The 21,769-nt window shown below is 43.2% G+C and overlaps 1 protein-coding gene across 1 annotated transcript in view; it reads right to left on the bottom strand.

Annotated features, from left to right (window-relative positions):
- NWD2 (NACHT and WD repeat domain containing 2) overlaps positions 1–19,465 on the bottom strand; it is a 35,004-nt gene extending 15,539 nt beyond the window's left edge. The window contains 3 exon segments of the mRNA XM_032223675.1: positions 7,432–7,548; positions 16,150–16,238; positions 19,393–19,465. Coding sequence (XP_032079566.1) covers positions 7,432–7,548; positions 16,150–16,238; positions 19,393–19,465 — 279 coding nt within the window.
- Between the last annotated feature and the right edge of the window lie 2,304 nt (positions 19,466–21,769).

Here is a 21,769-nt window from a genome sequence, read left to right as displayed (position 1 = left end):
GAGAACCAGTAGCATTTTTACTACTGGTTTGGGTAAACCAGTAACATTTTTACTACCTGTTCAAGAGAACCAGTAGCATTTTTACTACCGGTTTGGGCAAACAAGTAGCATTTGTACTACCAGTTCGGGCGAACCAGTAGCATTTTTACTACCAGTTTGGATAAACCAGTAGCATTTTTACTACCAGTTTGGGTGAACCAAAACATTTTACTACCTGTTCAAGAGAACCAGTAGCATTTTTACTACTGGTTTGGGTAAACCAGTAGCATTTTTACTACCTGTTCAAGAGAACCAGTAGCATTTTTACTACTGGTTTGGGCGAAGCAGTAGCATTTTTACTACCAGTTCAGGTGAACCAGTTATATTTTTACTACCTGTTCAAGTGAACCAGTAGCATTTTTACTACCGGTTGGGGCAAACCAGTGCAAACCGGTAGCATTTCACCCCTGGACTATGGCACGTAAAACACAGCTGTTGGGGAGAACGAGTATGACAGACACGGGCAGCCCTTGAGTTATGACCTCAATAGAGCCCAAAATTTCTACTGTTAAGTGTGATATTTGTTAAGTGACCTTCGCCCCATTTTACGACCTTTCTTGGCACAGTTGTTAAGTGAATCACTGCAGTTGTAAAGTTAGCAACATAGTTGTTAAGTGAATCTGGCTTCCCCTATTGACTTTGCTTGTCAGAAGGTCGCAAAAGGGGGGGGGTGTCACCTGATCCGGGACACTACAACCGTCATAAATACGGGTCAGTTGCCAAGCGCCTGAATTTTGATCACATAACCATGGGAGGTTGCAATGGTCGTAAGTGTGAAAAACAGTCATGAGTCAGACTTAACAGATTAATACAGTGGGAAGGGACCTTGTAGGTCATCTAGTCCAACCCCCCGCTGCCCAAGCAGGAGACCCTACTTTTTTCAGTGCCGTTGTAACTTTCAACGGTCACTAAATGAACTATTGGAAGTCGAGGATCGTCTGTATTTTACAGCGAAATTTATTTTCATTCGATTTAACCTCCTTCATGTTCTAATTGAGGGATGCAAGTCAACAAGAATTAATTCTTTCATTTCCAAGCTTCCAGTTGTAACGGAGAATCGCGCAGCGCAAAGTAGCACTTTTATTAATGCCTCCTTTCTTTGCAATGGATCTTAATATTCCCACCTAACACATCCTAATTTAAAGAGGGACGTGGCGGCTCAGTGGCTAAGATGCTGAGCTTGTTGATCAGAAAGGTCAGCAGTTCGAATCCCTAGCGCTGCGTAACCGAGTGAGCTCCCGTGACTTGTCCCAGCTGCTGCCAACCTAGCAGTTGTAAAAATGCAAGTAGAAAAATAGGAACCACCTTTGGTGGGAAGGTAACAGCGTTCCATGAGCCTTCGGCATTAAGTCATGCCGGCCACAAGATCACGGAGATGTCTTCAGACAGCGCTGGCTCTTCGGCTTTGAAATGGAGATGAGCACCGCCCCCTAGAGTTGGGAACGACTAGCACATACATGCGAGGGGAACCTTTTATCTTTACCTTTTACAATAACATATTCCTGAACCTGGAAAACTAGTTTGTGAGATCCAGCCACCAGATGGCATTATTTCATCTAATCATTTGATATTTTTTTTTTAAAAAAACACACTGTATTTACACTAACAGAAAATTAGAATATATGATTATTTATGCCAGCAGGTGTGAGACCTAACATGTTGAACAGCTGCTTGGACCAATAATTACACACCCTTGTGCGTTCTTAATATCTCACCATCTGACTTATGGACTTGAAAAAAATGATTTCTTTTTTATTTCAAGTTGTGATATACGAAGCTCATTTTTCCCCCTTCCAGATAAAATCAAAATATAAGGCAAAAGGCAAAAACATTAACTTGTCCAGGGCTTCATATTGAGCAAGGATCTGAACCCAAATCCCAATGTATCACCTTTCGACACATCTCTGAATTACACCTCTCAAAATTATATTGCGCAACTGTAGGAAGTTAGCATCCACCCCTCTTCTAGGGACATGAGATATTTTAGGAAATATTAAAAGGGCAGAATATTTCCCCTAAAAGGGAGGAAGAAACTCAGCTCCCCTGCAACCTTTGTCAACGGACCATTAAGGCCTGAGCCAGTCTATTCTACATAACAAAGATCTCCCTCCTTCAAGCAGAGCCATAATTGGAATCCCAAAGCCCTTTCATTGCATCATCACCCAGCAAGAGTCAACTAAGCTTGGGACTCAGGACAGCCTATAGAGTTGCTCCTGCATGGCCCCATGGGAGTCTGACAGCCAATCAGAAACAAGCTCAACCTCAAAGGCCAAGAGAGGGTATAAATCAATCTCTCTCTCTCTCTCCTCTCTCTCTCTCTCTCTCTCTCTCTCTCTCTCTCTCTCTCTCTCTCTCTCTGTGTGTGTGTGTCTATCTGTCTCTCTCTGTCTCTCTGTCTCCCTGTCTCTCTGTCTCTCCCATGTGCCTTTTCCCCAGGACCTCAAACCATATGATCCTGTCCATTAAACCATCTTTCCAAGCAGTCTCCATGTTTCCAGTTGTCTTTTCCCCCATTTGGAACTGAACCCAGATGGTCATTTCTTCCAACCCAGCGACAAAGAATGGCCAACGGTTATATTCGTTTTTTAAAAATAAAATAAAAACTTTTTAACCATGTTCACTTTTGAAAATATAAAAATTCATTAGCCAAACGTGTCAGGTAATTAAGAGTTAGCAGTGAATAAAAGGGACAACCTCGAACCCTTAATATTCAATCTATCTCTGGCGATTTATTTTATTCCCAAACTTTTAAGCGGGATGAACATTTAAGTGGGATGAACACTCTTAGAAGAGTTATCCAGGGTGACATCCAGCCCTTTATAAATAGAGCCGAGTGTTTTGCAGAAATCCATTTCTGCAGATTTCGGGTTTTGAAAATTTTTCTTTTTTTTACTTTTGGAACCTAAAAAAAACAGTTTGGCTGTGTGTTGTTTCTTGGAAGTGGTGTGCGTAGTTAAAGTCGCATAGTAATTGCCTAGCTAAAAGTCTGTAGAGATTCTCCGTCACGCAGGCCGTGATTGTCCCTAAGATGCATTTTTCAGAAAACACCCCGCAGAAAGCACAGCTCCACAACGCAGTCCTTTCAGCGGTGTAGACCTCCTGAGACAGTAAAAATCCCACGCTTAGTCCCAAAACCCGTCTTTTTATTTAAACGGCTGCGAATCATGTTCATTCACAGCCCGTAATGATTCACATTACAGTCCGACAGAAGTCTGCCATAGTCTTTCAGGATAAGGCTGATAAACACCCATCTTAATCTCCCTTGAAACGCTGCCAGAGACCTAATTGCTAATTACTTTTGCAAGGCCAAATAGAGCACAGAGTCAAACGGAGTTTCTCTGAGCTTGAACCGACCAGAATGAACAAAATTGCTTCCTGCAAAGCCTCAGTCATGTTTGCTCCCCTTTTATTATGCCAATTATCTCCAAGCCTTACTCCCAAGTCGCCCTTTTTGTCTTAATTGTCCTTGCCTCCTGGAAGCTCTGTGCATGTGCACAGTGGGAACAGGCTCACACTGTTCTTCTGCCTCACTGATATCAGACGCCGAAGGCAGCACGTAACTACCAGATGGCCCTGGCCCCCTCTCTGCCTCCGACGCAGAGCCCTCATCCGAGCCTTCCCCGGACTCCAGGACTGGCCCGTGTTTCTCCCCAACCTTCTCACAGTCTGACTCTGCTGCCATCTCCACTGGCCATTGATGGACTACAACAAGCAGTTCCAAGAAGGCTCCACACCCATTTGCACTACTCAGGTGACCCTGAGGACAGAGATAAACCTCCAAGTGGCCTCAACGACTCTCCAAAAGAATGCAAAGGACCAGCTGTCTGCAAGGAGCATGAATCCTTCCATTCCCCACCATCCGGTCAGAGCTGAAGAAGCTTCTGGGATGAGAAGCGAAACATCTTCGAAGGAAAAACAAGGAAGTCTAATTGCCTCTTGAAAAAGCAACTTGGGACTGTTTACCTCCTGAGCATTCTTCACAGTAAGCGTTGTTCAATGATCTTAATTGGTTGCTAATTGTCTGGCGATTAAATCAAGGTTGCTCTCATCTCCTACTCCCACATGAAGACACATCACAAATCATGCTTAAGAGGCTGGTTACCATAGTATCACGTCATCATCTAGTCTCTGCTTCCTGAGTCCCAGCTGATTGGAAGGGGATGGGGATTTTGCAGTAACCTTCCCCTGGAGTGGGGAGGGAATGGAGATTTTACAGTATCCTTCCCCTGGAGTGGGGAGGGAATGGGAATTTTACAGTATCCTTCCCCTGGAGTGGGGACGGAATGGGGATTTTGCAGTATCCTTCCCTGGAGTGAGGAGGGAATGGGGATTTTACAGTATCCTTCCCGTGGAGTGGGGAGGGAATGGAGATTTTACAGTATCCTTCCCCTGCCACATCTTCCAAGCCACACCCACAAAGCCATGCCACACCCACCAACCCATGCCCACATAACTGTTAGTGAAAAAAATGAATCTCACCACTGGTACAGTGGTATTATCACTTCTGATGATCTTGACACAATGAAGATCAAGTGAGGCACTAATACCACTCTATCAAGCCTTAGTAAGACCACACCAGAATAGTGCATCCAGTTTTGGTCACTACAACATAAAAAAGATGTTAAGATTCTAGAAAGAGTGCAGAGAAGAGGAACCAGGATGATGAGGGGACTGGAGTCTAAAACATATGATGAACGGTTGCAGGAACTGGGCATGGCTAGTCTAGGGAAGAGAAGGACCAGGGGAGACATGATAGCAGTCTTCCAATATTTGAGGGGCTGCCACAGAGAGGAAGGGGTCCAGCTATTTTGCAAATCACCTGAAGGCCAGACAAGGAACAGTGGATGGAAACTGAACAAGGAGAGATTCAACCTGGAAACGAGGAGGAATTTTCTGACAGTGAGAACCATCAACCCATAGAACAGGAGTTGCCTTCGGAAGTTGTGGGAGCTTCATCCCTGGAAGCTTTCAAGAAGAGACTGGACTGCCCTCCGTCAGAAATGGTGTAGGGTCTCCTGCTTGGGTGGGGTGGGGGGTTGGTCTAAATGACCTACAGAAAAAGATCCTTTCCAACTCTGTTAATCTGTTAATCTGACACAATCCTTCTGTTGATGCAGACAAGGAACTGCTGTGGCTGTTTTGATAGTATACACTTAGGTTACTATTCACTTACAAGCAGTGGAAGTGATTTCCCCTCCAGACATTGATTTAACTTACCATCTAGCAACAATTTTCTAGTAGTATGTCCCTTCAATAGTACACTATGAATTTTAAATATATCTTTTATTGTATTAAATTAACCCCTCCTGTATTATGGAACAGGGTTGTCGGGAGAGAGGAAAGTCTGCACAATGTTTTATTAATTGTTCATCAGTGGACAATGGCAATAATTACACACCCTTCCTCGTCTTGTCTAGCTGCACACTTCTTCCTTAAATAAAAAAGATTCTGTTGCTTTTAACCTTATCCAAAATGTCACATCCAGCGAGCAATCTAAAACACAAAAGAGGCAATTCTATACCCTAGCAAAGACCGCAGATTCTCGGAGTGTGAATAGTTTTACAACTATTGTCTGGTAATTCAGTCCGCATTGTAAAGTCGCAACGCTTTTAAAAATCTAAAACGTGATTAGAAAATGGTTAGACATGAGCTACATTCAAATATGTTGGCAAAACCAGCAATTAGGAGCAAATGGAAGAGGTGCGTAAAAGAGAAACTGCCAACGGAAATAAAGATAATCACATTTCTTCTCTTAGGAGTAAAAGCATAGGGGACATTTTATGGCTGCCATTTTTTTAAAAAAAAAATATAGAGGCATTTTCAGTGGATTGACTTGAGGAGCATACATTTTAATCGCCCTGGATGTGATATTTCTGCTGAAAGTTCAAAAGACAGGATAGGTTTCCAACTACTTTGTGGAACTGTCTGCCTGAAACATCTTGGAATAGAAGAGAATAATCGTAGCTCAGGGTTGAACTGTAGAGTCCTTGGTGCTCTCTGAGCTTGGTGGTTTTCTTGCAGACCTTTCATTAACCAACTAGGTAATATCATCAGTGCTAGAAGGGAGTGTGGTTTTTTTTTTTGCAGAGGAGAAGAGGAGAACTGTGCAATCTTTGGTACTCTCTTAGCTTGGAGTTTTTCTTGTAGACATTTCATTACCCAACTACGTAACATTATCAGTACTCTGATGAGTGGGCCAGCATTGAAATAATATAATATAATATAATATAATATAATATAATATAATATAGTATAGTATAGTATAGTATAGTATAGTATAGTATAGTATAGTATAGTATAGTATAGTATAGTATAGTATAGTAATATAATAATATAATATATAATATAATATAATATAATATAATATAATATAATATAATATAATATAATAATATAATATAATATAATATAATATAATATAATATAATTAATATAATATAATATAATATAATTAATATAATATAATTAATATAATATAATTAATATAATATAATTAATATAATATAATTAATATAATATAACGATATGATATGATATAATATAAAACATAACACAACACAACATACCTTAACATTAAAATATTAATGACTTGGAGAGACATGGGAACAAGGTCAGCCAATGAACAGACATAGAAACTAAGTCAGCCAATGGGAGCTTAAACAGATCTGAGTCTGTGCAAAGAATTGAAACAGAAACTTAAGCAGTCTGCTGCTCTGAGAAGTAAACTAGCAGTCTGTCTGAGCTTGTCTGCTGATATGAAGCTAACTGCTTGTATTTGCCAGAAACTCTCCTGCCTTGTGTTTACTCGGAAGAATCACCTGTTGGTATTGTACATTTATTCACCTATTCTTATGTATATAAAGAAGTTAACGAATCCAGCTGAATCAGTTATCTGTGCGTGCTTTCTGGATTCGATTTTTCTCCAACAAACTCTGACAATAACATAACAACGTAACATAACATAGCGATAATATGATATAATAATATAATAATAAAATGAAATAATAATATAATAATAAAATGAAATAATAATATAATAATAAAATGAAATAATAATATAATAATAAAATGATACGATATAATGAAAAATAAAATAAATGAAGGGGAACAAACATATTAGACTAATATTCCTTCTGAGATGTCATTCCAAACATAAACATATCTGATGTTTTAGACAAATCACTTAACCCAACCTGCCCGTCTTCTGATCAGCAACGTAGAAATGATGATGATGATGATGATGATGAAATATTCAGATGCATCTCTGGAATCTGCCCCACAACAGCAGCTAAATCTCTTAGGAGATCTTACGTTAAATATGCATCCTTAAGAAATGACCACCACTACATTTAAAACTAGATTAATTTAAGTAAAACTTTATTTTATACCCACAACAAAACATGGACCTGCTGATGTTTTCAAGCAATCTTCTAAGAGCCTCATGCGAGTCTTTTGGAGGTCTGGACTGTCCCATTCTTCTGGCTCCACTCCCCAGTACAGATCAATGACCTAGAGAGCCAAGAAATAATATTATCATAGTTATGTGGAGTATTAGTCACAAATAACCATTCAGGACATAACTCAACAGTGTGGGGACAGATGGACGGACGGACACACACACACACACACACACACACACACACACACACACACACACACACACACACACACACAGCAATAGTTGAAGGACTGGAGGGTTTCTCTTCATGTATTTATGGACCGTAGCAAAGGATACGTTCTGTCAACATTTAGGGCCAGATCTGAGAAGCCAAATGGGAGTTTTATAATTATTTAGACTCATGGCTAAGAGGAGTATGTTTGTATTTGTATTTGTATTTTATTATTTGTATGCCACCCTTCTCCGGGAGGACTCAGGGTGGCGAACAATTCAAGCGGGAAAAAAAGGGGGAACATAAAAGACAAAATACAAATAATAAAAGTAGACAACAGTCGCACAACCATACATGTCGAGAGGGGAGGGAACTCATCAACCCCAGGCCTGCCGGCAAAGCCAGGTTTTGACGGCTTTTCGGAAGGCCTGGAGAGAGGTGAGGGTCCGAATCTCTGCGGGGAGTTCATTCCAGAGGGCCAGAGCTGCCACAGAGAAGGCCCTCCCCCGGGTAGTAGCCAGGTGGCATTGGCTGGTAGATGGCACCTGGAGGAGGCCAACCCTGTGAGATCTAATGGGTCTGTGGGAGGTAATTGGCAGCAGGCGGTCTCTCAAGTACCCAGATCCAACTTGGTTTAACTCCAAGTGTTATTATTTCCACAACAAGCTTGGTTAGGACTTATGATCAATGAGGAGAGAGAACAATGCAACAGACTTTAAGAATAATTTACACATTTGTCTGTCTGTCTGTCTGTCTGTCTGTCTATTGTATGTGTCTATGATGTATCATCTATCAGACCCCAAAGGGGGGGACTCTCCGCAGCAACACAAGCATTCATTGCACATATCCATCCCAGGGCCGTAGTTTGAGGACCCCTGATTTAGTGCAATATAAACAAATGCAAATAGGTTTTCTGCAGACCCCCCCAAATTTACTTGCGGACTGCTGATCTAGAGTAGGGGTGTTAAAGTGGCGGCCTATGGGCTGCATGCATCATGTGCTAGCTATGTCCCCCCCACACCTCCACAAAGGGAAAAAATGTCGCGATACGTCACGTTAGAGCAACGTGACAGGGTGAGTTTGACACCCACGATCTACTGATTCTCTGTACCATGAGCCAATCGTCCTAAGAATCTTTTAAATTTTTTTTAAATAAATTTCATATATTCACAATTATATGATCTCATAACTGTTATTAATAATATGTATTTATAACAATTTTTCCCTACAGTTGACAATATACTTGAAGATTGCTTTCTTAACATCCCATAGACCCATCTTAACTTACAACGGTCCCACTTCTTCTTCCTTCCCTCCCTCCCTCTTTCCTTCCCTCGTTTCTTCTCCCCTTCCCTCCCTCCTTCCTTCCCTCCCTCCTTCCCCTTCCCTCCTTCCTTCCCTCCTTCCTTCCTTCCTTCCTTCCCTCCTTTCTTTTCTCCTTCTCTCCTTCCTTTCCCCCTTCCTTTCCTCCTTCCTTCCCCCCTTCCTTCTCTCCTTCCTTCCCTCCTTCCTTCTCTCCTTCTCTCCTTCCCTCCCTCCTTCCCTAAGAATGATCTAACTTGGCCTTGGAACAGCGAGCGGTAGTCATGTATTCACAGCGCTATTTTTAAAATATTTCATATTTTGTTGTTTGGGTTGCCATCAAGCCGAGCCTTCTAAAATAGCAGATGTTTAATTGTTCACATTTTCTTTTGTCCCTGCAGAGTCAGTCTGAAATAATCTTAGATGCAAGCCCTCACATGGAGAGGGGGGGCGGGGGGGGGAGAGGAAAAAAGAAAAGAAAAACCCGATATGTTTATTTAAAGAAATGAAGCCATAGAGTGTGATTTCACATAATTTTTAGCTCACGTGGATAGAAGCGTGTGACAGATAGTCCTTTGTTTAGCGATCATAACTGAGCCTGGGATTATGATCATTTATTTATTTATTTGGAAAATTTCTATTGCTGCCAACTCGCATCTAGCGACTCAAAGTGGCTTGAAAGGTTAAGGTTCCCCTGGCACACATGTGCTAGTTGTTCCTGACTCGAGGGAATGGTGCTCATCTCCGTTTCAAAGCCGAAGAGCCAGTGCTGTCCGAAGACGTCTCCATGGTCATGTGGCCGGCATGACTAAACACCGAAGGCGCACGGAACGCTGTTACCTTCCCATCAAAGGTGGTTCCTATTTTTCTACTAGCATTTTTACGTGCTTTCGAACTGCTAGGTTGGCAGAAGCTAGGACAAGGAATGGGAGCTCACTCCGTTACAGGTGCTCAGGATTCGAACCACCAAACTGCTGACCTTTCTCATCAACAAGCTCAGTGACTTAGCCACTGAGCCACCACGTCCCTTCAAAGTGGCTTCATTCATACCAGTCATTCAATGGGCTCAATCCCGCTCTGGATTTCACAGGCCCACTGGAAGAACCTTAAAGGCCTTCCAGAAGAGTGTTAGAGAGGAGGCTGGCTTAATTTCCAGAGGGATGATATTCCAGAGGGAGGGAGCCAGTGCTGTCCGAAGATGTCTCTGTGGTCATGTGGCTGGCATGACTAAACGCCAAAGGTGCATGGAACGCTGTTTCCTTCCCACCAAAGGTGGTTCCTATTTTTCTACTTGCATTTTTACATGCTTTCGAACTGCTAGGTTGGCAGAAGCTGGGACAAGTAACGGGAGCTCACTCCGTTACACGGCGCTAGGGATTCGAACCGCCGAACTGCTGACCTTTCTGTGCTCAGTGACTTAGCCACTGAGCCACCGCGTCCCTTCAAAGTGGCTTCATTCATACCAGTCATTCAATGGGCTCAATCCCGCTCTGGATTTCACAGGCCCACTGGAAGAACCTTAAAGGCCTTCCAAAAGAGTGTTACAGAGGAGGCTGGCTTAATTTCCAGAGAGATGATATTCCAGAGGGAGGGAGCCACCACAGACAAGGCCCTTCTTCTGGGTCCCACTAGATGTATCTCCTTAGGGGACACGACCTGCAAAATGCTCACTGCCCACTGCAAGGAGTTTGATCCTGACTGGCTGAAGGTTGACTCGGCCTTCCATCCTTCCGAGGTGGATAAAATAAGGACCCAGATTGTTGAGGGGGGGCGGCAACATGCTGACTCTGCAAACCGCTTCTTTTGACCCCGGAAATAAGCGCTTGGCCTTCTTTTCAGGGAGGTCTTCTTATGTTTGAGGTGCAAGAGGTGGCGAGCGGAGTCACCTCATGGCTGCTGCTGTGTTGCGCTGTTGCGGCAGCAAGGTGCATTCTTTTTGCAGTGGCCATTAGCGTGACAGAAGGGGCTTGGTGGCTAGGGTTCCAGGAGCGGCCGTTAGGTAAGGCTGGCGTGCATGCATGTGCCGAGGTGGCGCAGTGGTTAGGGTGCAGTACTGCCGGCCACTTCAGCTGACTGCTATCTGCAGTCCAGCGGTTCTAATCTCACCGGCTCAAGGTTGACTCAGCCTTCCATCCTTCCGAGGTGGGTGAAATGAGGACCCAGACTGTGGGGGTGATATGCTGACTCTGTAAACCGCTTAGAGAGGAATGCTGAAAGCCCTATGAAGCGGTATATAAGTCTAACTGCTATTGCTATTGCTATGTGCATGCTGGAAAGACCAGCTTGCCAAAAAACGGGCTGTTTTTCGGGGCGTTTTCCAGGCGTTTTTCCGGGTGCTCTGAAAACGGCCTTGGAAAATGCCTTGGAAAACTGCCTGAAAATGACCTGAAAACCGCCCCCCCAAAAACCAGCATGTTTTTGGCCAATTTTAGCCATTTTTCCAGCCGTTTTCTGGCACTCCGGCGCCCACAAAAACCAACTGGTTGGTGCTTGTGTGCTGGAAACATGAAGAACAGCTGGCGATGGTGCGCATTCCCACAGAGAGGACTCTTCATGCCACCTCTGGCCCATGTGCCACAGGTTGGCCATCATGGCTATCGACTATGCATAGAGAACTTAATAGCGTTAAAGTGTCTGTGTTGTGTTATCATTTCTTTGATGCTCACGCTGTCCTAATAAATGAGTCACGAAAGGAAATATTTCCGTTAGGAATAGGTTTGAAACACGTACAGCGAGCCTTCTGTCACTTCTGTAATGTTTTAACACTTTAATTCTATATCTGTCCGCTGAGAAAAAAAAAAAAAAAGCTCTTACTGAATTGAATTGGAACTTGCTCCAAGATGTACCGTATTTTTCGGACTATAAGACGCACCGGTGTATAAGACGCACCAAGATTTCAAAGAGGTAAGTAAGAAAAAAAAAGCAGACCCGAAATTGGAATTTCTGCCCCGGCCTCCGACCTGCACAAAAAGACCCCGAAGGAGGAGATTCTTTGCAGCAACACAAACGTTCATGTAAGTAAGTTTGTGTTTGATTTTATTTATAGGCCGCCCAATCCCGAAGGACTCCGGGCGGCTTACAGAAGGGAAGAGAAAGAAAATAAAAGAAAGTAAAAATAAAATAAGACAAGTTAAAATGACACAAATACATTCATTTCAATCGGGGCTGGACCTCAACAATGAGGTCAACAGCCCCAGGCCTGCCGGAAAAGCCAGCTCTTGACAGCTTTTCTGAAGGCCATGAGAGTGAGGTGAGGTCCGGATTTCTGGAGGTAGTTCGTTCCATTGCATGCGTTTCATTGCATGTATCCCGCCCAGGAGGAGTAGTTTGAGGATCCCTGATTTAATGCAATATAAAAAAATGCAAATAATTTTTCTGCGACCAGCAAAATTCTCTTGGGGTCCACCAGTGGTCCACGGAGCACCAGTTGGTGATCTCTGTTCTAGACGATTCTTTGATCAGGCTGTTGCTTATTGCTTGTTTATCTTACTTGCCACAGAGATTGAAATCTGTTGAGAGTCTGGAGAAGCAGAAGGCGGCTCATCCCTAGCAAAATTATGGCTTGATCTTGGCCTTCTCAGGACCTTCCATCTGGGGTAGTCCCAAAATCAACCACAACCCACCTTGAAACTCACTGCCAGTTCCCAGTGTACCGAGGTGGCGCAGTGGTTAGGGTGCAGTACTGCAGGCCACTTCAGCTGACTGTTATCTGCAGTTCAGCGGTTCTAATCTCACCGGCTCAAGGTTGACTCAGCCTTCCATCCTTCCGAGATGGGTGAAATGAGGACCTGGATTGTTGGGGGCGATATGCTGACTCTGTAAACCGCTTAGAGAGGGCTGAAAACCCTATGAAGCGGTATATAAGTCTAACTGCTATTGCTCTTGCTATTATTGTAGGGAGGCCATAACTGATAAATAATGGAAAAGTTTAAGGGTCATCCTAAATGCTTTTCTCTTATATCATTTGCTGAGAACTGACGACCATCTATTTCGTGACGACATCAATTTTATAGCTTCCTCTAATACAGGAGCATCAAACTCGATTTCAGCGAGGGTCGCATCAGGGCTGTGTTTGACCTCAAGGGGTTAGGATGGGCGTGGCCAGGATAAACAGATCTCAGTCTGTGCAAAGAATTGAAACAGAAACTTAAGCAATCTGCTGCTCTGAGAAGTAAAATAGCAGTCTGTCTGGGCTCATCTGCTGAAATGAAAGCTAACTGCTTGTGTTTGCCTGTAACTCTCCTGCCTTGTGTTTCCTTGGAAGAACCACCTGTTGGTATTGTACATTTATCCATCTATTCTTATGGATATAAAGAAGTTAATGAATCCAGCTGAATCAGTTATCTGTGTGTGCTTTCTGGATTTGAATTTATGCAACAAACTCTGACAAACCGTACATAGAACTGCAGTATTAATTTATGTTTAAACCGAGCTATTTCTTTTTTTTAAAAAAAAAAACAATTCTCAAAAACCAATATTTAACATGAGGATTTGCTTTCTGAAACTCAAAAAAACAACAACAGTTGACCTTTGAAATAAATAAAATAAAAGACCTTTCAAAAGAAAGACCAGCCTTTAGCATAAGCTGGCATACTGCTGTCCTACTTCTGATTTTTCATGTGCCAGCCGTAATCACATCATGGCAATTCAATATTTTTGACCACTGAACTGAAGTGATTTGATGCCTGATTGAGTGTGTGCGCAAATTGCTGCATAAAAAGAGAACATATCCCAATTACTCCTCTCGTCCCTCTTCTCCCGCACAGTTGCGTGCAAAAACAATTATGCAAAAAACAGCCTCTTTGGTACATAAGCTGTCAATATTGCTCCTCTTAGCCTTGGATGAGATCAGAATCAGGAGTCTTTATTGCTCAAGTTGTGATGATTTGACGCCTAGAGACTGATCGGCAAGCACAACTGACCTGGGCAAAACCTTGATCACAATACTAGCAATATCAGGAGGGACGCGGTGGATCAGTGGCTAAGAGGCTGAGCTTGTCAATGAGAAAGGTCGGCAGTTCAGCGGTTCGAATCCCGAGCACTGTGTAATGGAGTGAGCTCACGTTACTTGTCCCAACCGAGCAGTTCGAAAGCACGTGAAAATGCAAGTAGAAAAATAGGCACCACTTTTGGTGGGAAAGTAACAGCGTTCTGTGCGCCTTCGGGAGTTGAGACATGCCGGCCACATGACCACAGGGACGTCTTTGGACAGCGCTGGCTGTTCGGCTTTGAAATGGAGATCAGTACCGCCCCCTAGAGTCGGGAGTGACTAGCACATAGGTGCGAGGAGATCCTTTCTTCCAGCAACTCTACCAATGGGCATCACAAAGGCACCACTTTTTAAGTTAAAGGGCGATTCCGATTTGAAGGTGAGAACAAAACGGTGGAGCCAGCAAGACAAAAAATGGATCAAACAATAACGGCACATAATTATCCTTGGCTGTGAAATCGTCTAAGGATGCTGCATGGCCGTTTTGTTTTGTGAGGCTACATAAATGCCTGTCGGCTCTCCAGCAGCTAAATCAGAGCAGGAGGAGAAGGCGTGGGAGTCAGGGTCAGGATCAAGGCAACCTGAGATCTCCGAGGGGGAAGAGGGAATGGAGCTGGAAGAGAGAGAGAGACAGAGGCGGAGCCTGGGCTGTCCGTCAGCCCTCAGATGGAGAGTCAACAGCCCCCAGGTCTGGAAGTGGCTGATGAGGACAAGGAGGAACAGTTGGGTCCAGTGCCTGATGTACAGAAGGCAGAGGAGAAAAGAGCAGTAGAAATCTATGGGCTGGTCCTTGGGACGGAAGAGCCACCACTAGTAGTGAAGCCACTTTTAACAACCATGTGACTCACTTAGCAACTGCTGTGATTCACTTAACAACCCTGGCAAGAATAAGCTGGGACAAAACTCCCTTAACAAATGTCTCACTTAGCGACATACATTTTTGGGCTCGATTGTGATAGAGCCGAGGTGGCGCAGTGGTTAGAGTGCAGTACTGCAGGCCACTTCAACTGACTGCTATCTGCAGTTCAGCGGTTCAAATCTCACCGGCTCAAGGTTGACTCAGCCTTCCATCCTTCCGAGGTGGGTGAAATGAGGACCCAGACTGTTGGGGGCGATATGCTGACTCTGTAAACCGCTTAGAGAGGGCTGAAAGCCCTATGAAGCGGTATATAAGTCTAACTGCTATTGCTATTGCTATCGTACGCTGAGGACTACCCTGCAGTGTTCCATCCTACCTTTCCTCAAATTGGGAACCAGATTACTAATAGTGGCACTTAGTAATTGTGGGTGGTACACTCTAACCTCTACAGGGTTTCCTGTCTAAGCAGGAGGTTGGACTAGAAGACCTCCAAGGTCCCTCCCACCTCTGTTATTCTATTCTATTCTATTCTATTCTAATCCTTGGAGTTATTCTTTTGGGGAAAAAACTGAGTAAAGATCTTCTTCCAGTCTTGCAAAAATAGTGATTTCAAGAATTCCCTGAGGAAAAGGCTATGATTTAATCCCGCTTGACGGTAGCCGCTAAAACCTTGTTAAGGTTTTTTTTTTTTGGTGGGGGGGGGAATTGTCAAGCAAACATATGGAATCTCTGCTATCAATTCTGAATTTAGAAAGGCAACATGGATCATACTGATTGATACATCAAAATCCAATAGGTTTAACGGCAACTGTACCTTGGATTGCAGCTGTATCCTAGGTATCAATTTACAGTATCTTTAAACCAAGCTATTTTTTTAAAATAAATAAGTCTCAAAAAGCAATATTTAACATGAGGCTTTGCTTTCTGAAACTAAAAAAAATATCAGTTGATCTCTAGAGGGCTGACGTCTAAAAGATTTCTGTTTAGGAGCCACAACTTGTGGCTCTGGAGCCGCATGTGGCTCTTTCATCCCTCTGCTGCGGCTCCCTGTCGCCAGTAGCTCCACAATTGATAGGGCTTTTGGTTAGGACAGGTAGAGGAAAAAGAATGCCACGCTAGGAGGAGACTCTATGGCAGGGGAACCGGAATTCCCGCCAACCGAGGAAAAAGGATGCCGCAGTAGGAGGAAACTCTATGGTGGGGGTACTGGACTTCCAGTCGGCTCCAGAATTGAATAGGGGGCTTCCCTTTATGACCTTTGTGGCTCTTTGAGTGTTTAACGTTGCCGACCCCTGGTTTAGCAAGCTTATGAACATCCCGGCTTAAAATTTTAAATGGTAGGACAGTACCTGAAATTCCATCCCATAGTTTTCCCGGCAGAATTCCCGTAGCTTGGGATACACGTGTTCTCGTAAAGCGTTTCTTTCTGCAACCGTATCTGTAAGTGAGGAGGTGAAAAATCAAAACGAAAGAATGGAAAAACGTTGTATTTATAGCTCGGTCGGTCGTTTTATGGAGAAAAGAGAACATTTATTTCAAAAATTGTGAATACAAGCATAGAGGCAGAAACCTTGATTCTGTGCTCTAGGGAATAGCTTGTTGAACAGAAACACTTACTGTGACATTTACCCAAATTTAGTTGAACACTTTTGGCAATAATTCAGCATAATGTTTATACACGATACAGATTTCAGAGGTATTTTTATTTTTTAAGGAAGCGGTAACCCTGGAAAGATAAGACTAGCAGCAATCAAGCCATCATACGGAAGCCTTGAAGTCTCTGACTGTGACAATAATTCAGTGTGACATCTAAAGTATATATATTTTGAACACTCTACTTTTTTCATCCTCTCTCTTGTGGATATTCTGAGGTTGTTGTCTTTCATAGGAATGCTGTGTTACTCAGTGGTGGGATTCAATATTTTTACTACCGGTTCTGTGGGTGTGGCTTGATGGACATAGCATGGATTGGTGGGCATGGCAGGGGTACTTGTATACTGCAAAATCCCTATTCCCTCCCCACTCCAGGGGAAGGATACTGCAAAATCCCTATTCCCTCCCCACTCCAGGGGAAGGATACTGCAAAATCCCTATTCCCTCCCCACTTCAGGGGAAGGATACTGCAAAATCCCTATTCCCTCCCCACTCCAGGGGAAGGATACTGCAAAATCCCTATTCCCTCCCCACTTCAGGGGAAGGATACTGCAAAATCCCTATTCCCTCCCCACTCCAGGGGAAGGATACTGTAAAATCTCCATTCCCTCCCCACTCCAGGGGAAGGATACTGCAAAATCTCCATTCCCTTCCCACTCCAGGGGAAGGATACTGCAAAATCTCCATTCCCACCCCACTCCAGGGGAAGGATACTGCAAAATCTCCATTCCATCCCCACTCCAGGGGAAGGATACTGCAAAATCTCCATTTCATCTCGATCAGCTGGGACTTGAGAGGCAGAGAATAAATGGGGGTGGGGCCAGCCAAAGGTGGTATTTACTGGTTCTCTGAATTACTCAATTTTTCCGCTACCAGTTCTCCAGAACTGGTCAGAACCTGCTAAATACCACCTCTAGTCTTACTCCACAAAAGCAGACCACAAAGTTCTTCTTTTTTAAAAAAATAATAATAATATTTATTACATTTTGCAATGTTTAAAAAATAAAACACAAAGTTATACTTGTAGTAATTTTTCCATATCGGTATACATATTTTCCGTAACAATTTACAAAAAACTATTTTCCGTAACTATTTACAAAAAATTCTATCTCTATATCACTATCCTAAGTTATATCCTTATTTAAATACTCCATATATACTTTTACCCTTTATACCTTAAGTTTTACATTTACTCTCAAACCAGGAATACCATCTATTCCAAATTTGATAATACTTGGTTTCTTCCCTCTCCTTCATTTCCATACACACTTTATCCATTTCTGCACATTCATAGATTTTCCTTTCCTATAATTGAATCTGGGGCGATATCTGTTTGTTTCCAGTTCTGTGCTAATACAATTCTACTTGCAGTTAATATGTTGGGACAAGTAACAGGAGCTCACTCGGTTACATAGTTCTAGGGATTCGAACTGCTGACCTTTCTGATCTACAAACTCAGTGTTTTAGCCACTGAACCACTGCGTCCCTTTTTAAAATTGTAAGAGAAATCAAATGCTTTTAGTGCCAAACAAATTTTTTTAACCATAAATTAAGAGTTAAAACTTTTTTCAATTTAACTGATGTCCTTTCTACTCTCATGTGTAAAACTGCAAAATTTACCTGTTGAGATACCCTCAAAGCAGCAACAAAAACCTGGAGTGAACTTTTTCCTCTATGATTAAAGTTTGCGATATTTAAAGAAGGCAAGTTTGCCTTCTTTTAGGTCGGTTCAGAGATCAGTTATTTGTTTAGTTATATCCTGTGGTTTCCACTAAAAATAGTGTTTCCACGCTTAATTACTTCCAATGTTTGAGTGGGCTATTAAGTCAATTAACGGCAAAACTGAACCAGCTTCTTTGGAGCTCAAAAGCTGGGATGATCAGAGGTCTACACAACAAATAGAGAACAAAGAATAACAGAGTTGGAAGGGACCTTGGAGGTCTTCTAGTCCAACCCCCTGCTTCAGCAGGAGACCCGATATTACGGGTCTGCAACCTTAAACACTCAAAGAGCCATTTGGACCAGTTTCCCACAAAAAAGAAAACACCAAGAGCCACAAAACCTGGATGGGCATGGCCAATTCAACACCACTCACTCCCACCCAGTCACATGGTAACCCCCAGCCACACCTAATCAGGTTTTGTAGCTCCTGGTGTTTTCTGTGGGAAACAGATATCACTCTCTGTGTGTCTCTTTCTCTTTCTCTTTTTCTTTTTCTGTCTCTGTCTGTCTGTCTGTCTGTCTCATTCTTCTCTCATCTCTTTCAGGCCAGGCGAGGAGTGACTGGAAGGGGAGGGCAAAGGACGGGGCCAGCCAGAGGTGGCATTTAGCAGGTTCTGACCAGTTCTGGAGAACCGGTAGCAGAAATCTTGAGTAGTTTGGAGAACTGGTAAATACCATCTATGACTGGCCCTCCCCCCATCTATTCCCTGCCTCCCGAGTCCCAGCTGATCAGGAGGGAACTGGGATTTTACAGTATCCTTCCCCTGGAATGGGGATTTTGCAGTAACCTTCCCCTGGAGTGGGGAGGGAATGGGGATTTTGCAGTAACCTTCCCCTGGAGTGGGGAGGGAATGGGGATTTTACAGTATCCTTCCCCTGCCATGCCCACCAAGCCATGCCCACAGAACCGGTAGTAAAAAAATTTGAATCCCACCAATGAGGCCAGCCAGTGGTGGATTCAGCCGACAGGGAGCCACAGCAGGGCATCGAAAGAGACGTATGCGGCTCCAGAGCCACAGTTTGCCAACACCCGCCCTATACCATTTCAGACAAATGGTTGTCCAGTACCTTCTTGAAAGCCACTGTTGATGGAGCACCCGCAACTTCTGAAGGCAAGCCGTTCCACTGATTAATTGTTCTCATTGCCAATAAATTCCTTCTTAATTCTACGTCAGTTCTCTCCTTGTTTAGTTTCCATCCATTGCTCCTTATCTTGCCTTTTGGTGCTTTGCTTAGGTTGACCCATTCTTCTTTGAGGGAGCCCCTCAAATATTGGAAGACTGCTATCATGTCCCCCCTTATCCTTCATTTCTCTAGAGTAAACACACAAACCCGGTTCCTGCAACCATTCTTCATTTGTTTTAGCCTCCAGCCCCCTAATCATTTTTGTTGCTGTTCTCTGCGCTCTTTCCAGAGTCTCAACATCTTTTCCATATCGTGGCGACCAGAACTGAATGCAGTATTCCCAGCGTGGTCTTACTAAAGCTTTGTAAAGTGGTAGATTCTATCCCTCTATTAATATAACCTAGGATTGCATTGGATTTTTTGAGTGCCGCTGCACATTGTTGGCTCATATTTAAGTGAGTGTCCTGTAGGATGCCAAAATCCCGCTCACAGTTACTGGCATTAAGCCAAGTTTCACCTAGTCTATAGAACTGTCGTGATTCGATTAAATGAAGGAGACAAGACTGAAAATTAGCCAGTTATAGAGTTCAGCAAGGGATGTGGTGGCTTAGTGGCTAAAACACTGAGCTTGTTGACCAGAAAGCTTGGCAGTCCAGCGGTTCGAATCCCTAGCGCCGCGTAACGGAGGGCGTGGCACGACAAAACCGCGCTCGTCAAAATAGCGGTGATAAAATCGCGTCGCTAAAGCCACGACGTCATCACCGCGCGTCATCACCGCCGTGACAACAGCGCGGCAACAGAAGGGCGCTTTAAAATGGCGCCGCGGCAGAAAGCCGATTTCAATTAAGGTAAGGGTTAGCATTAGGTTTAGGGGTTTGTTTTAGGGTTTGTTTTAGGGTTTGTTTTAGGGTTAGGTTTAGCGTTAGGTTTAGGGTTAGGTTTAGGATTAGGTTTAGGGTACTGAGTGCTTGGGAATGTGCGGATTTGCCCTCCGCGATTATGTCATCGCGGTAGGGTCGCGTTTTTCCTTAGCGCTTCGAACGGCGCAAATTAGTCTTCGCGCTTATGTCTCCGCGGATAAGGGCTTTGCGGATTTGTGGTGGAACCACGGAGGGAGCTCCCGTGACTTGTCCCAGGTTCTGCCAACCTAACAGTTGGAAAGCATGTAAAAAAATAGGGACCACCCTTGGTGGGAAGGTTACAGTGTTCTGTGCGCCTTCGGCATTGAGTCATGCTGGACACATGACCCCGGAGACGTCTTCGGACAGCGCTGGCTCTTCGGCTTTGGGTCAGAGATGATCACCGCCCCCTAAAGTCAGGAACGACTAGCACATATATGCAAGGGGAACCTTTACCTTTAGAGTTCAGCCACTGACTTGTTCTATTCTTGTATTCCTGAAATTTCTACACCTAGGAACTAAAGTTGAACTATCATAAAGTTGAAACGAATGCAAATTATTCAGGAAAACCATTCAAAGAATACGAAGACCTATTCTGGCTTAATTATGGAAATTTATTTTTACTTGAATAAGTGAAATTCAGCATGCATAATATACAGTGCGTTTAAAAAGGCTAGCAAATTTGTTTTACCATGTACCTCAATGTATCGGATTGTTGGAAAAAACAATAACGGTAAATAAGAAGGAATAAATTAATTGGGATGACTGACAGGTCCTCCAATTTAAATTGTATAAATTTATAACCCCCCGCCCTTTCAAGGTGGGATCGCTACCAAATGAGTCTACTTTATAACGAAATAAAACAATTCAGTTTTTTATTTTAAACGTGGAAGGAGATTTTTAAATATCTGCCTTTGGGGAAGGCAAATAATGTTCATTTCTCGTTGCTAATGCGGAAAGGAAAAAGTTATTTTTTGAATTGTATGAATTAAGTCCTGTGATATCAGCCTGTACTAAAGATAACTTCTATAAAAATGCAGACCAAAATAACAACCATTTCTTTCTTCTTGAAGTCATAATGATTATATGATTGCACATTCATACTCTGGCAGCATAATCTCATTTATTGGAATGTAATATTTAGGGCTATAAATATGAATCTAGATGTATTATTCCTGCTTGTTTAAATAGGCTGAGCCAGTTATGAATTGTAGGCAAAAAAAGAGGAACAAATATATAAAAATATCCTGTCTTAATCCAGAATAACTTTCCACGGGCCATGATATTATGATTCTGCTCATTCACATCCAGCAGTCTTTGAATTTCAAGGGAGGATTTACAGTCACAGACCTTATCTGGCTTGGAGAGCTGCCAGGCTGATATCTGCAAAACTTGGCAAGGAGTCTCGGAGAGTCACGAACCAATTAAGCGAACTAACTGTCTCCTGCAAACTCCACTCCCCTTTCGCTCCTCGTTTTATTTCCTCTGGGAGGGACCATTCATCATCCACCTGTGGCTTTACTCCCAGGTTGACATCTGTTCTTTAGCTGTTCCCTTTGTCTGGCATCTC

This window comes from Thamnophis elegans, chromosome 9 (assembly GCF_009769535.1).
Source record: "Thamnophis elegans isolate rThaEle1 chromosome 9, rThaEle1.pri, whole genome shotgun sequence".
Classification (NCBI taxonomy): Eukaryota; Metazoa; Chordata; class Lepidosauria; order Squamata; family Colubridae; genus Thamnophis; species Thamnophis elegans.
This window is presented reverse-complemented; position numbering and strand designations above follow the sequence as displayed.